The sequence below is a fragment of the Aphelocoma coerulescens genome, chromosome 3, assembly GCF_041296385.1.
Source record: "Aphelocoma coerulescens isolate FSJ_1873_10779 chromosome 3, UR_Acoe_1.0, whole genome shotgun sequence".
Taxonomy (NCBI): Eukaryota; Metazoa; Chordata; class Aves; order Passeriformes; family Corvidae; genus Aphelocoma; species Aphelocoma coerulescens.
The window spans coordinates 110,377,815-110,393,100 of NC_091016.1; the positions used below are offsets into that span (position 1 = coordinate 110,377,815).

Sequence of the window (15,286 nt, forward strand, 5' to 3'; positions counted from 1 at the left end):
TTGCTTTATGAATTCTCCTAAATGCAACCTTTCTGTTGTTTTGGTGGAGAAATACGACAGATGTCTCATTTTCTTTTGAAAGGCACAGCATTCAGCAGAATTGGTATTTCACCCTTACTAGTTTTTCACTACCTCAGTGTCTCTGTGTTCCGAGTATCAACTTAGTCTCAGTCAAACACTTTTTTTTTTTCAAAGGTTTTACTGTTGTCCAGACATGAAGGAGAGGTGTTTGACTTACACGGAGTTAAGGCCCTGAACGTGATTTAACCAGAGAATGAGAATCAGCAAAGCCCAATGCCTGTAAGCAATGCTAATCTAATTTATTTGCCATAGTGTATTACATGGGCTTCACTACAATTACATCTTTTTTAACCCATTTTTAGCACAACTGCTGAAACAATTGGGTGTAGAAGATTTAAGAAAGCTTCATGCAGTATTGTAGGCAAGGCAGTGAGTATCTTGCTTTCTCATAACTTCTAGAAATCTCAAAAATCCCTTCCTCAAATGACTTTTCTCCCATTTTGGACAAATAAGACTTCTGCTTGTTCTGAATACAACATTAATTCGGGATATTGTAGTAAGTTGTCAAGAGGATGTTCTTGCAGTGCTGGGAGCAAAAGAGCGGGGCTTTGGGACAGGTGAAGTCTGAAAATATTAAATCCCCAAGTAAGGTGTCTGTCCCCTAGCTCATCTGTCTTTTCCCCATGTCAGCTTGAGTAAGTTTTATTCTTCACAGGCAGAGAAAAGTCAGGATAACTCTGTGTAATTAATCTTCTCCTTTGATCCAAAATGGAATGGGCTTCCCAGCACGTATGGTTGTACATTTTTCCTGGCTGAGCATGTTAGTGTGTGGGTTGGTTACAGCAGTGTCTCTCACTGCACTTGTCCTTGTGCTAAATGCAGGATGCTTGCTTTCCAGCATCTCCTCCACAGTTACTGGTCCTGTTGCTCCTTATGTGTGAAGCTCTTTGTTCCTGGCCAGGTTAGATGAGGGGGAGCATAAAGGGCATGCCAAGACGTGGAAACAGGCATATGTGAAAGATCTCTCGCTGCTCCTTTTGCTAGGATGCTGCTGAAATGGTGAGCAAGAGTGAGTAAGGATTAGCAGAATAAAGAAGGAAGCTGGTGTCCTCACATGAGGTGATTGCTGCCCTTGTACAACTGCAGCATTTCCAGAGCCAGAACACGCCTCCCCCATCCTTGGCATCTACACTTTGCCTCCAGCAGCACATCAGGTGGTTTTAGAAGAAAATACAAGCACTTTCTTGTGGTAATCTCATACAGCTGCTCTCTGTTGTAGAAGTATTCTGTGTCTGCTTGTAGACCACCCCATTGTCTCAGCAGTGGCTTTGCTCACTGGCTGCAGACCCTGCCATTGCCTCATGACAGTGCCACCAAGCATGATCAGTGCCTATGTTGTGATCCTGGAGTGCTTCTGTCGTGCTGTGTTGATACAAAATTGTTGCAAACCATTGTTTCCTGAACTGAGATCCGGGGCACTCGTAACTCCTGACCGGGCAGCTGCATGGCTTCCATGCTGTGGAGCAGAGTGGATTGGGCAGGGAACCATGGGCAGCAAAGGACCTGCACATGCTGTTTTCTGATTACACCAGTATGGGCCTGTGTGGCAGGACCTATGGACACAGCAGTCAGTCCCAGAGGAAGCACAATATTGAGCAGAGATGATAAGTGCTCAGTGAAACTGGATGACATACTAAAGATTTTTTCATCAATAAAATTTTAGGTTTCAGGCTGACTTTTTTTTGATATATAGGCTACTGAAAAATTAGTGAATTTATATTGTAGTAAATTCAGAGTGTCCTCAGTCAGGCTGATGGAACTGCATCTCTTGACCCTGAATAGTCTTGTGTCCTTTTAACAGTATTTACATTATCTTTAGGGATAAATAAAGAATCAAAAGGAGAATCTTTAAGGAATGTTTGCAATATCGCATATAGGGATATGACTGAAGTGGAAAGCAGACTGTTTCTTTGTTCTATATTTCAGACATTGTGCTTTTATTTATTACTTTACCTTTTCCCCCCAGCTTTTTCCATCTCTTTCTTCGAAGGCATTTCCAGCTTCTTTTTCCAATGTCACTTGTCTATTTCTTTCCACTGTGCCTTCTTTCACTTCGGTTTCCACTGAGTTTGTGAAAACTCTGGGCTTTTTTTTTTTTCTTCTTTTAGCTCTTTGATGCCTTCAGGCTTATTCTGCAGGGGTCAGTGATCAGCTTTGGGCTCCCTTTTCCAGGTCTATCCGTAGCAACCACAGGCCTATTGGCAGAGAAGGAAAGCTCGCCTGGTGTGCTGTGTAATGAAGAGTATAGGAGCTTCATTGCTCTTTACATTCAACTCTGCAGCCTAGCTGTTGTATCTTAGGGGCTCCGATTAAGCAAAAAGTATCTTGTTTTGACTCCCTGCCGTGTTTTGTGAAATCAAAAGTACTGCCACAAACCTGATGCAACTTGTTTGTTTATTACACAGGTGTGAATGACCAGAGCATGTAGATGATAATTATCAGGTATGAGATTTTAAACCCATATTTGTTAGGTAAGTCATAACAGTAGCTAGTTCTTGTCCAGAATAAATCCCAGTTTCTCTAGATAGTGATGTCAGAAGACAGACTGGAAAGGGGCAAGCATGATGGGACATTGCTCTGCTCAATGGGTGCCAATGGTGTATATGTGTGGTGGGGTTCCTTGCATGTTTTGAGTGGGATTCATTTGAAAGGAAACAAATGCGTGAAGAGGGGAAGGAGAATGCTAAAAGAAGGACTGAGGCAGAGCGAAAGGTTAAGGGAAGGGCATGAGAGGTGGAGGAGAGCAGTGAGTTCGAGGTGAAAGGGCTGAGTGAGGGAAGAAGTTGAAGGGGAAGGCCAGTCAGCACAGGGCAAGAGAAGTCCTGCCAGAGCACTGCCCCACCAGGCTGGTGTGGCTTTATGCCCCAGCCAAAGCTCTGTTAAATCCCTTTGTGTTTCTTGCTTGATTTTACTTGGTGGTGATGCAACCCAGTTAGTGACATCACATAAATACACCTACAGGTGGTGTTGCAGAGTCTAGATTGTGACCGGCAGATTAGTCAGCGGTGTCACAATCCGGTGTTTATATCATTGTCCCCTGAATGTGGAAGCGATTGCTATGGTGATAACCAAGTTTTCATCAGTGGATCAGGCTGTTAAGAAAAGGCATCCCCTTTGCAGAGACAAACAGCTTTGAGTTATTTGGAATGAAATAATGGTAAACTCAAATTAAGTGGAAATATCAAGCGTGGCACAACACTAAGATTTTAGCAATTGGGTTCAATATAAACATGTGACTTAACTCCAGCACATCCCGCATCTGGGTCACCTATGGCTACAGGGCAGTATTGTATTTTATTGTTAATGAAAAGTGTGCACCTGTGCTGAAAAGCAGTGATTGTGTCTGCACATCCCAGGATTCTATGAAGAGAAGCAGGGAGCATGAGGAGGGAATGACACCCCAGGAAGTTAGAAGTCCTTCCCAGTACTTGTGATTTTGAGCTGGTTTTATAATTTGTATCGGAAACAAAGCAAGTTATACTTGTTTGGAAAAATGTAACTTTCCAACATCTTAATCCGATGACAGTATTTTTTTCATATGTGAGATCAGATAAGAAATTTCTTCTATGTAATCTTGAATTAGATTTTAAAGATGTGTTCAAAATATAGAATAGTTTTTACTGCATGTCATAAAGAACAATTTACATCAGTTAATTTCAGTTTGTAGAGCAAGATCCTACTTCAGTATTGGTATTTATCTTTTGCCATCCTAATGGCAATGTTTGCAGATCCAAACAGAGCATTTTGTTTCTAGAACACTAATTGTAATCCAGTCAGAGGATATTAAGCAACTTCCAGGATTAGACCCTTAGTTAAAGTTTGTCTTCTTCAGTTTCATATTTCCTTCGGTTGGCTGGTTGAATTGTCCTTCTATAATTTTGCATTGGAGTATATCCTGTACAAATAGGGAAGAGATTTTGACCTAGAAGGAGAGACCTCTTATTAGTGAGCATACTTTTAAATTACAGTAGCTATCTGACAGATCTTGACATATGACAGATAGCACTGTTGCTATATGGGTTTGATTCAACTTGTTACTTAGACAAGCAACCTCCCACCCTTATTTCTCAAGGAGAAACTGAAGATCTTTCTGATTTAACTTCATGCATGCCACTTTGGATAAATCTGATGTGTTTGTGATGTTGCTGCTGCTGTTACCCTGGAGCATTTTGATGCAGTTTCAGCACTAACTGCATTGTAAATGTCCCCTGCTCTCCAAACCCGGGTTTATCTACGAGGCACCGAACTCTACAAATGGATCTGCTGCTCTTCAGCAGCTGGTGCAGTGCTTGTGCAAATTCACAGAACCAATTAGTTTGGAAAAGACCTCTGAGATCATCGAGTCCAACCTATGAGCGAACACCCTGTCAGCTAGACCAGAGCACTGAGTGCCACATCCCATCTTTTCCTAAAAACCGCCAGGACAAGGAGTCCACTGCGTCCCTGGGTACCCCATTTCAATGTCTAATCGCTCTTTCTGCGAAGGAATTCCTTCTAATGTCCAACCTAAACCTTCCGCGGCGCAGCTGAAGACTATAATAAAGACACTTCATGTGATTGTGGTGAGTTTAGATTTTCCGAAAAGTGGGTGTAGTACATGAAAAAAAAATAAAGTCATATGGGCTGGGAGAGAGGGAGAAGGGAATGCCATTTGTAGCGCGAGGAGGGTTCCAGTGCGCTCCCCGCGCCCCGCGGCTCCCGGGCCGGTCCCTCGCTCGCCCGGGGGCTCTGTCCCGCCGCCGCCCGGCCCGCGGAGCCCTCACAGCGCCGGCCCTGCCCCGAGCCCGCCCGGCCAATGGCGGGGCGGCGGCCCCGCCCCTCGGCTCTCGGCAGCCAATGGGAGGCGCGGCGCGGCGCGCGTCCACCTGCGGCTGCGGGAGCACCTGAGCGGGCGAGAGGAGCCGACAAAACCCGTCGGAGCGGCGGGTGCGCGGCGCTGCTCCTCCCGACCCGCCCGGCCAGTCCTGCCGCCCGCTGCCTCCGCCAGACATGACACAGGACTACGACAAGTGAGTGAGCCGGGCGGGGGAAGAACTACCGCGTCCGGTCCGACCGGTGCTGCCGCCCCGCCGGGGGGTAGTGGCGAGAGAGGGGCTCGCCGCCCGGGGGCCGGGCCGGGGAAGCCGCTCTCGTGCGGTCCGCCCCCATCGCTCCTCTCTCTCGGAGGAGTACCCGGAGGCTTCGGCGGGGCGGTGCGGAATGGCGGGGGAAACGAGGGCTGAGCCCCCCCGGGGGGGGGGGAGGGGGGCCGGCGGCGCAGCGGGGCGACCCCGGTGGCCACCCCGCCCCGCGGGGCGAGCGCCGGGGCTGGGCTGGCTTTGAAACCCGACACCCGCAGCGAGGCGTGGGGCCGCCCCCCGCCCCACCGGGCCGCGCCTTAAATGCGGGCGGCGGCGGCGGCGGCCGCGCCGTCGGGAGGAGCTGCCGGGCCGAGGGAGCCGGGCTGAGCCCCCGCGCCGCTGCCCGGCGGCCGCAGCGGCCCCCATGGATTTCTACGAGGCGCATCCCTCCGGCAAGGTGGATTTCGGCAGGTAAGGGCGGCTGCCGGCGAGCTCGGCTGCGGTGACCCCGGAGTAGCCGAAACTGCGTGCTGAAAGAGTTAAACTGAACTCGTATGTATTCTGTATCTTCGTGGCGTTGAATACGAGACTTCGCCTTCAAGCGGATCCCAGGCTGTGTTTGAGGACTCGGCTCTGTTGCTGCTCTTGTCACCGTGTCGCTTGTCACGGCTGACGGTGGCCGAGGACACTTAAGTGTCAGAAAAGGCGGTAACTCTGAAGTGATTTAATTTCAAGAACCGATTATAAAATTTCTGTATTTTGAATGATCAGTGACTCAGATGCACTCATTTCCTCGGGAATGCGTAGGATTTTAAACCCGAGTTCTTGTTTCAGTGTGCCACTTTCTAGGAAGAGGACTCCAATGCAGCAGCTCACCAGCTCATGCCTATGATTAGGATTTTTCATAGGTGTGTTTATTTCCAATGACACTTAGTGGATGAGGCCGTAGCAATTTGGGTACATGCACTTTGCTTTTCTGGCACGGAGATGCCAGTGACGGAAATTCTCCGTGCTGCCTCAGCATTAGAGGTGTGCTCTGTGCAGGAGCAGGCACAGCACGGCTGGGCAGCTCTGAACGTCGCCAGGTAAATTGCAGGGTGAGGGACAGGACGGCTGGTGCTGGATCAGCGAATTACGGAGGAATAGTTTCTGTGGTCTGAGCACAGAACGTCTTAGGCTGAGGAAGCCTCGCAGGCAAAGATAGAGTCTCTGCTTTTTGTAGTATTCCTCTGCTTCTACTGTGGTCACATAGAAAGTAAAATTGGGAAATTGTTAGAACTGCTGTATGAAACTTATTTTCTGCCTCTGCTGGATGTCTACTACTCTGTGAGCAGATCAGCATGCCAGTTATCTTCTAAAATGCAGGAAAAAACATATGTTAGCCATCTCTTATTAATATAGTCTCATTTTCCTGAAAGAAGCTGTAGTTCTCCGAAAGGAGTGAGTTCCTGCCAAACACTGCACTTTTCTTGATAATTTTGCAGATAACTTTTTCTATGCTGTTTTAGGTGGGTGGGTTACCTGTAGGGCAATGTGCATTGAATTTGGGTGTTTTGAAGACAAAGAAATAACACAAAAATAGGTAGGTTTTGCATTGGCTAGGCTTTTGGTTAGTTGCTGCTTTTGTTCTCAGTATTTTTGGTTCTCTGATGATTTTCTCTTCCCTTGTGAGTATTGTGTTGCTGGAGGGAATCAGCTTAGTGGTCTTGTGAGTTCCAGCAAGGCTGACTTAGCCCTTCAGCTTGGCAGAGATGGATCAAGGGAACTGCACCCAGGTTACTTTAGTTGCCTTTTTTTAAATGACTGATTTAACTGGAGGATTTTCCCATTTGCTATGGATATTTGAGGTTTCTTTTATCACATTGTATAAGAACAGGAGCTTGTACCATGTTCCTAAAGAAAATTCTGCTTTGTCTTCTGTGGGTCCCCTCACTTTGATTAGAAAGTAGTTGTCCTCAATACCAGAGGTATCTGCGTTTGGGCATGTGTGTCAGTGTGTACACTAATATGTATAAAGACCTAAGGAGAGGGACTGGTGCAATAACTTGTCTCTTGTCGTTTTTGTTTGCTCTTCTTCCAACTACATAATACTGATTTATAGCCACGAAGTGCTCTTACAAGGCCTGGAAACTCCCACTTGCTTTCAGTGCCTTCAGCTCAGCCGAGCTGTCCGATGGCAGCTCGGTGGGGTGACTTGTGTAACTGATAAAGCATCAAATGCGTAATTTGCTTTGCAATCTTTTTGGTAGAAGGTGGTGATAAATGTAGGATACTGCTAAGCTGATTATAGTGATTAGAGTATTTCACAACTTTCTATTTCACAACTTTTTGTATTTGTAGTATATTTCAGTCTCTGAATGTATCTGGGTAAATAGATGAAAAGAATAATTCCCTACTAGGAAAGGGTGTGCAGGTGGTGGGCAACTGCTTTTTTTGGGGTTATCAGTTTTTAAATAATTACTTTTTTATTTTAAACTATTGCAAATTCACTAAAAATGTCAAGTTTGGGATTATTAAGGAAAATAAAAAGGCCTCCCCTTCTCCCCCAGCCCATCTGCAGTAAACTAATGTTAAACTTGCCTAGAAATAAAACTGAACTGGTTTAAAAGTCAGATTTAAATATTAGCTTGAGCTGACTTAAAAAATGAAGCATATGTTTTACCAATAGAACCAAAAAAATACTAAGTTGCCTAGTCTGGCAGGACAGCATTTTCTACATGTCTTGCTTTTGTCTGTGGACAGAATGTTCAAGTCATTTTGGAGTTTGTTTGTTCCCAGCAATCTCCAAATGTTCAGGGTAAATATAATTTTTTATGTATACTATAACATAAAGGGAATAACTCAGATTTTTCCTTTTTCTTCACTCATCTGAGTGTGTTTCAAACTAGTGTGGTGGATTATTTCAACAGTAACTAGGCAGTAAGTGATTTTTTTCCCTTGTCAGAAAAAAACACTGCCAAATTGATTTGAACTCCCCTTTTCCAATTTCCCTATGTCATCTGTAACTAATCAGTAGCTTCTAGGTGGTGTTTTTAGATATATTCTGAGAGTGAAGACACTTGAAAGCACTGGAGAAGAGAGATGTTTCATTAATGCACATTTTCCAGTTCCACATAGGAACTGGATCATGTTGTAGCTTGGCATTATTACATAGGATGTGCTGGAGGCTTCCTAGGTGGTTTGGCTAGTAAGTGTGTAACTCTTTTTGGGTTGGATTCAGAGCATGAGCAGGTTGGTTGTGCTCTTACATGGCTTTGCCTTTTTGTATAGGCTGGTGTAATCCATTTGAGTTTGGTCAAATTAATCCTGATTTACACTGAGCATGAGTGAGATCAGAACTAAGTTTCTGGGCTTTTTGTGTTGACTAATCCTTGCAGTACACTGAATCAGAATATGAACCCCATGAAACCCGGGAAGCTAATTTTGAAAAACTTTAGGAATGTTTCTCATGTATTCTAACAGGTGGCTTTTTTTATTTCTTCTTTTTTTATGATTCAAGTAAAAGACCTGTATTGGTTCTTCAGAATGACTCACTCTACTCTCAGAGACGTCCTTACACCAATGAAGATGAGGCCTGGAAAACTTTTCTTGAAAATCCCCTCACAGCAGCTACCAAAGCTATGATGAGCATCAATGGGGATGAAGACAGTGCAGCTGCCCTCGGACTGCTCTATGATTATTACAAGGTAGATTGGCGTGGGTTCACTCTGGCAGCCAGCAGAGCTAATGTTCCACCTGTTGAAAAGGTGTCATTTGCTAGAGGATTTTACAGAAGCTGTGAACAGATCACAAGGACTTTAGACTATGTGGGTTTTAAATGGAAAAAAACCTATATCTCTCTTTCTGAAAATTTATTTTTAGCTCAATAAAATAAGATCCCCTAGATCTTGATGTAAAAGTTAAGTATCACTTTTCTACTTTGCAACTTGAGTAGCACTTTTTCTGTTGACCCCAGATTTTGCAAGAGGCAGTATATTATCGACATAGTCATAAAGAATGACGCTTTAGGACCACATCCCTGTCTGAATATAAATATACGTGGAGAAAGAAACTCCTCTTCTTTTGCTCACATGATCCCTATTCTGGTGGACCATTGGCTTTTGCTGGGGCTTTGTTGTGTTACTTCAGTCTCAGCTAATACTAAGGTATAATTACAGGTTTTTGGTGGTATGTGGGGCAGAAGTGTCCACCTGAAAGAGTTGCTGTCTGCATCCCTCTAACCCTCAGTGAGTTTCAACTGCTGTAATCTGTTAATCCTTTGACAGCAGTGATTTTCTTCCCCAGCGTTCGTGGGCTGTTCAGAGACATGTGCCTTCCTAGATCCTCACAGCTGAACTGAGCAGTCAGAGAACATTCTGGTGTGCATGGGGTGCATTTTGCTGAGCTTTGTTTCCCAAATACCAAAAGTATAAGCCAGAGTAGTTATCTCCAGCCAGGTCAGTGGAGACCAGCAGGCATTTCCAGGCAGGGAGGGGTCCTGCTTGTGCTGAGATGCCGGTGTTATGGTGGCCTGGCTCACCGGGTGGAGATGCCTGTTTTTGCTTTGCTGAGCATGCAGGAAGGCCAGGAGGCTGACTTGGCTCTTCTGCCTGGCACTTTGGCTTGTGTCTTTTTAATAGTAGTGAGTGCAGTTGCCAACCTCAGTTACATTCTTCAAGCACGAGGAGAGATTGCCTGGTGCAGACAAAATCCTTGTCTGCCCTTTTAAGAGTTGAACATGTCTTACATATCAAAATGTTCTTGTAATGCTTAATATGGAGATTAACACTCCACACACACGACAAAATGCCACAGACTCACTGATGTGGATGTTATTCAGCTAGTTTTGTGAGAAAACTTGCTTTGTTCTTGTGCTTGCTATGCTTTTGGGAAAAAAAGGAAACAACAACATACTTTCACCAGAACAAATTTAATCCACAAAATCAATTTTGATTTCTAAACCTGTAGATTACAAAAAGAACGTTGATGTTGATCCTTCATGCTTGGCAAAGCAGAAAGGATTTGCTGTACATTAATGCCTAGTTCAAGGTTTCCTCTTATGTTTGAGTATCAGTGGGTGTACAGAAAAAATTGGTGGAAGAACAGGTATGCTGCACGCTTGTGTAAAGCGGAATGGCTGGAGGTTGAAAGATTTATTGAGGGCTGTTATGGAGTAATGTTATAGAGCAATGATGTCAAGGCACTTCTAATACACCTCCTCTGTATATTAAAGGCAGCTGATGAGATCACCTTCCTATAAAAAAAGCCAAAACGGTAAAACCAAACAGCCTTTGTTTCCTTCCATTTGACTACTGGGCTTGCTCAGCTGGGGTTAATAAGGCCTTATAAGAAACAAAACTTTGATAAAAATTTGTTTGGGAGTGTTGACCAAATGCAGCTTGGAAAACCCTTGTTTTTCAGTGACTAGTTAGCGTTGGCCTCCCTCCAAGTAGAGGTTCTCCAGATTTTGCTGGTTACTTTGGGAAGTCTTAACAGTTCCAGTGTTTCTGGGGATTCCAGGTTATGTGTAAGAACAAGGACATAGTTTTCAGTTGGGGCTGTAGAGAAGAACTCTGTTTGTGCAGGGGTGCCCTCGCCCTTCATGTTCGTGCTGAAGTGGCAGTTCCCTACCTTGGATCCAGGCTGGCAAATGGAGGCAGGATCTGAACAGGTTTCGATGAAGGAAAGTGGTAGTTCACTCCTCTATACATACCCCAGAAGGTGTTTGCTTTGCTCATTCAGGAGGTGTGATGAGGGTTACAAAAGTCCTGGGCCTTACCTGTGGGTTGGCAGGGGAGCTTGTGTGGGCTTGCTGCGTGGCTGAGGGGACCTGAGCACCACGGGTTTGTGCCAGCGGCTGTGAGAGCAGTTTGGGTTGGTGGGGTGTTGATTATGTGCTCCATGCAAGAAACTGAGCCACTGTAGCTCCCAGAGTTCACCTTCTGTGTGCCTTGGCCTTGCAGCACAGCCAGGAAAATGGCATTTGTGTGGGCAAGGTGACCCGTTGGATCGATGCTGTATTTTCAGGGCAAATCCTGTCTGTGGCATAAAGTACAAGGAGCAATACTGAGCTGTCTTAAATCCAGAGTGCTGGTTACATTCTGTTGGTAAAAGGTTTAGAACAGTCTGGGCCAGTTTGTTGCGTGTGGCCACACACAAATATGAGCTGTAGTCTCTCAATATGCTGATTTGATCTGGGCCTCCCCAAATCCCCTGGTCACTGAGGAGAAAGGAGAGCCTCAAGTGGTCTTAGAGGTAATGGCCTAGAGAGCACGTGTCCTTGGGGAAGTGGCTGTGGAGCAGCATCCTTTCTCAAGCTTTGAGCTCATCCAGCAAGCTGAACTCTGCCAGCCTGCAGAGGAGAGAACCTGCACTGCCAGCAAACCTTGGGAAATCTCCTCTTGGTCCTGCTCACCCCAGTACTGGTGCTCCAGCCATGGATGGGTGGTTTTCTGCACTGGTTTTCTCACCACCTGTTGCTGGCAGGAGCCCAGGGCTAGCACAGGTGGCTGAGTTGGCTCCATGGGGATCCACGAGGCATCTCCTGGGGTCAGCCTGGCATCCCAAAGCCATGTGAACATGGGTTAAGCTGTAATGCAAATAATGACTGGCATCAAAAGCAATGCTTCCTTAATTTGACCAAATTTTAAGAAGCTATTTTTTTTTTCTGTATAGGAGGAAGAATTGAATTATAGTATGTTTTAAATTTCCCAGGTTCCACGGGAGAGGAGATCTTCAACAGCTAAACCGGAGGTAGAACATGCTGAACAAGACCATAGCAAAAGGTATTCTTTTTTATTATTGCTTCTCTATTTCCTCCCTTCCCTCCTAGACCGTCAAAGCTGCTGAAAGAAAGTAACTTGCTGCACTGTGGTGATGTGCTGGAAGAGAGAAATTGTTAGCTTTTACTCTCTGCCTCAGATTCCTGTGTTGCCTCAGGAACAGGATGGAGATTGGACCATAGTGTGGAGAGTTGAGGCTCAAACTGCTTCTCTTTGCTGTCCATCTACTTTTAGTGTGCTAATGTCATACAGCCAGCCTAGCAAAAGCTGCTCTCTAACATTAGGCACGGCCTGGTAGCACAGGCACCCCTTCCCCAGGCTGCAGAGGTCACTGGTGACTCTTTTCATTTTTCATGCAGTTGCTTCAGTTGCTCTCTGCTGATTTTTGTTTTCAGGTACCAGCAGCATTGCTGTTTCATGCATGGGCCGGTTGGGAAGGACGTCAGTGATTAGATTTTGTATTGTTTGGGGACTTTCTTTGTATCCTTTGGAACTTCTATCTTTCTTCCCCTTCCTGCCTTCCCTCTCTTGTGCCTCGCAAGCAGATACTGATTAAGTGAATGTTACAAATGTGAGGTTCACTCAAGTCAGGCTTCCACTCCTACCATCCTCTTCCTTTGGACAGACTAGAATGCTTTGAGGACCTGAGGTGAGGTTTGTTATCTGGCTGAGCTGATTGAATGACTTGTTGAGAAGAGCAGGCTGCTTCCCAGCCATGTATTCCCACTGCTCCTCTTGAACCAGATTGGGTCTCACACTGACCCATCACCAAACAGGGAAAGAAAAGGTGGCTAGTTTTCTGCCAGCCAAGCAAGCTGAACTTGCTCACCAAGGAGACAGGGGAGCATCAGAATTGGTGCAAAGGAGAGGGCAGGACCACTTTGTGGGGAGGGAGAAAGGGAGGGCAGGCTGACTTAGTGGCTACTAGCTATGACGTTAGCTCAGCCGCAGATCTCAGTGTTGTCCTGGCAGAAATTAGTGTGGTGGGGTGGAGAGCGGCAAGTTATGCAAACCACTCCCAGGAGTCGTGGTGTGTATTTTCTTGGAGGGTTGTGAATGAAAAGAGGGGTGTAATTTCCCTATTAGTGCTTCCCGGGTGGTGCACAGTCCTGGGGCAGAGGAGCAGCAACCTTGCTGTCAGTCCTTCTCCCTCTGCCAAAGAGCAACTTTGTGGAGCCTGCGTGTGCCAATGTGTGGTGGGAAGTGCTTAGTTTTGGACTGCTGTTTTCCAAGCAATGAGGATCTGGGCTGCGAACCCTCACCCTTTGCTCCAAGGTAATTCATCTCCAAGGTGGCATGGTTAGCAGTGGGTGAGGAGTTTTGGGGTTTTTTTAAATGAGTTTCTTAGCTTTTCAGGTTAGCATTGAGCTGTTCTGCACAAGGAGGAGAGTTAGTGTCAGTTGTCCGTGTCCAAAAGGCTGAAAAGTTTTTCTAACTCTTGTTTGATGATAAAATAAAATGTGTAATTTATGCATGGCTTCTTTTTGCCCCTTTAAGGAACAGCATCCCAAATGTGACGGAACAGTCACTCATTTCTGCTGGAGAAAACAGAGTCCAGGTTCTGAAAAATGTGCCTTTCAATATTGTCCTTCCACACACCCCCCAGATGGGCATGGACAAGCGAGGCCACCTCACAACCCCTGACACAACGGTCACCGTTTCAATTGCCACAATGCCCACCCATTCCATCAAAACGGAGACACAGCCCCATGGCTTTGCCGTGGGCATCCCGCCAACCGTGTACCACCCCGAGCCCCCCGAGCGGGTGGTGGTCTTCGACAGGAACCTCAATCCTGACCAGTTCAGTTCCAACACCCAGCCCCAAAACTCCCAGAGGCGAACGCCAGACTCCACCTTCTCGGAGACTTTCAAGGAGGGTGTGCAAGAGGTACCAAGAGAGGCAGTTGCTCTCTGTGTGTGTGTGTGTGTGTGTGTGTGTTTCGATCTGGATGGAGAGATTTGGTTCCATCTTTTAACTGTTCTTGTTACATGAGCCAGAAATCTGTTCAGTGGCTTAGAAACAGAAGACTTTCTCGGAAAGGTGCATAATTAAAACTTGGTAAATAAAACCTTCACAACATGAAATCATTATCAAAAGCAAATGACTAATCTTACTAGTGACAGAGGCTTTGGCTTGCAGAGTGTGGAAATAGTTCTCTTGATCCACAGAGCTGGGTTTTGCAAGAGTTCAGCACTCTGTGGTGCCTTTGCAGGTACCAAACTGAGGTGACTGTCTGTAAGCTTCCTTACTGCCAGTTTCTAGGTGTGGTGTTTCAGTGGAAAACAGTTGGATTATGTAGGGCCCTTGAGTGAGAAAATCTGTGGGTTTTGTTTTATGATACCAACTGAAAATAGCCTAACCATGTTTTGATTTTTAAGCCAAACCTCAAGGAGCTGTGTAGCTATGCCCTTTGAGATTTGGGAAAGCGTTAAAATTTTGCCTTAAGCTGACTTGGAAGGTTTACGAGATGTTGTGCGTAGTTGACACCCAAAAGTTTTGGATTAAAACACTGTTCAAGTGTCCTGTTTGTTCAAACCAAAAATCAGTTGTTATCTGGTGAACAATTTGCCTGACAGAAGTTCCGTGCTAAGGAGTATCTATTTAATACTGACTTTCCTTGTTGCTGCAGTATTAATTGTTGTTTTGTTTACCCCAGGTTTTCTTTCCTACTGAACTGAATCTCCGAATGGCCAACATGAATTCAGAAGATTATGTTTTTGACAGCATTTCTGGGTAATGCTTTAAGGCCCCCATTTGCCCCTATCCTCCTACTCTCTTAAGTTGTCCGTGAGCAAGCAGTACGACTCACGCCATTTTGCACTGAGTCACAGTTGGATTTTGGAGGAGGGGAGGCTCTGGATCTCAAACATACAATTATGTCTTCTCATTTGAATTTCACACTTGAAAACTCTAAAGAAAACAAATACTTTAAGGAAAACTACCTGCAGGGTTGGAAATACCACCCAGCTTCAGTTACTGTCTTTGCACCAAATCTGTGTCCCATGGGAATGTGCAGTGCTGTCTGTGAGTGGTCTGGGAGTTTGCTTCCAGCTGTGCCCCCCTCCCTCGTCTGCTTGTCTTACTCTCAATCTGCTGGAAATCTACAGCAGAAATAGGAGAAGTAAAACTCATCTGAACTCCAGAGGAGGGGAGTGAATTCATTGTTTGATAGTTGCAGTTGACCAAGAGGGTCATGGCCACTGAGTAGCTTATTAGCTTGTGAATTTAATTAAATCTCTGAAGATACTTTTCTGTTCTGTGAGAGCAGCTTGCTGCTCTCAGCCTGAACAGGGACCTTCCAGTGTTGCCTGCTGATGTGTTTTAGGATTTAGCTTGCCAAGAACTTCTCTTAAATGTTCATTCATGAAGGAAATGGTTGAAAA

The 15,286-nt window shown here is 45.5% G+C and overlaps 1 protein-coding gene across 5 annotated transcripts in view; it reads left to right on the forward strand.

The window, feature by feature from the left end:
* The window catches only part of GRHL1 (grainyhead like transcription factor 1), a 47,200-nt gene that overhangs the window by 481 nt on the left and 31,433 nt on the right, over positions 1 to 15,286 (forward strand). The window contains exons 2-8 of one of the 5 annotated variants that reach the window (XM_069011582.1): positions 196 to 300; positions 384 to 450; positions 2,487 to 2,523; positions 8,641 to 8,827; positions 11,835 to 11,905; positions 13,400 to 13,790; positions 14,560 to 14,636. In XM_069011582.1, the coding sequence (XP_068867683.1) occupies positions 2,510 to 2,523; positions 8,641 to 8,827; positions 11,835 to 11,905; positions 13,400 to 13,790; positions 14,560 to 14,636 (740 nt within the window). In that variant the 5' untranslated portion in view covers positions 196 to 300; positions 384 to 450; positions 2,487 to 2,509. Of the gene's footprint in view, positions 1 to 195; positions 301 to 383; positions 451 to 919; positions 983 to 1,065; positions 2,460 to 2,486; positions 2,524 to 5,016; positions 5,091 to 5,507; positions 5,613 to 8,640; positions 8,828 to 11,834; positions 11,906 to 13,399; positions 13,791 to 14,559; positions 14,637 to 15,286 lie in introns of those variants that run through there. The other 4 variants (XM_069011581.1, XM_069011580.1, XR_011150036.1 and 1 more) reach the window with 4 other exon arrangements.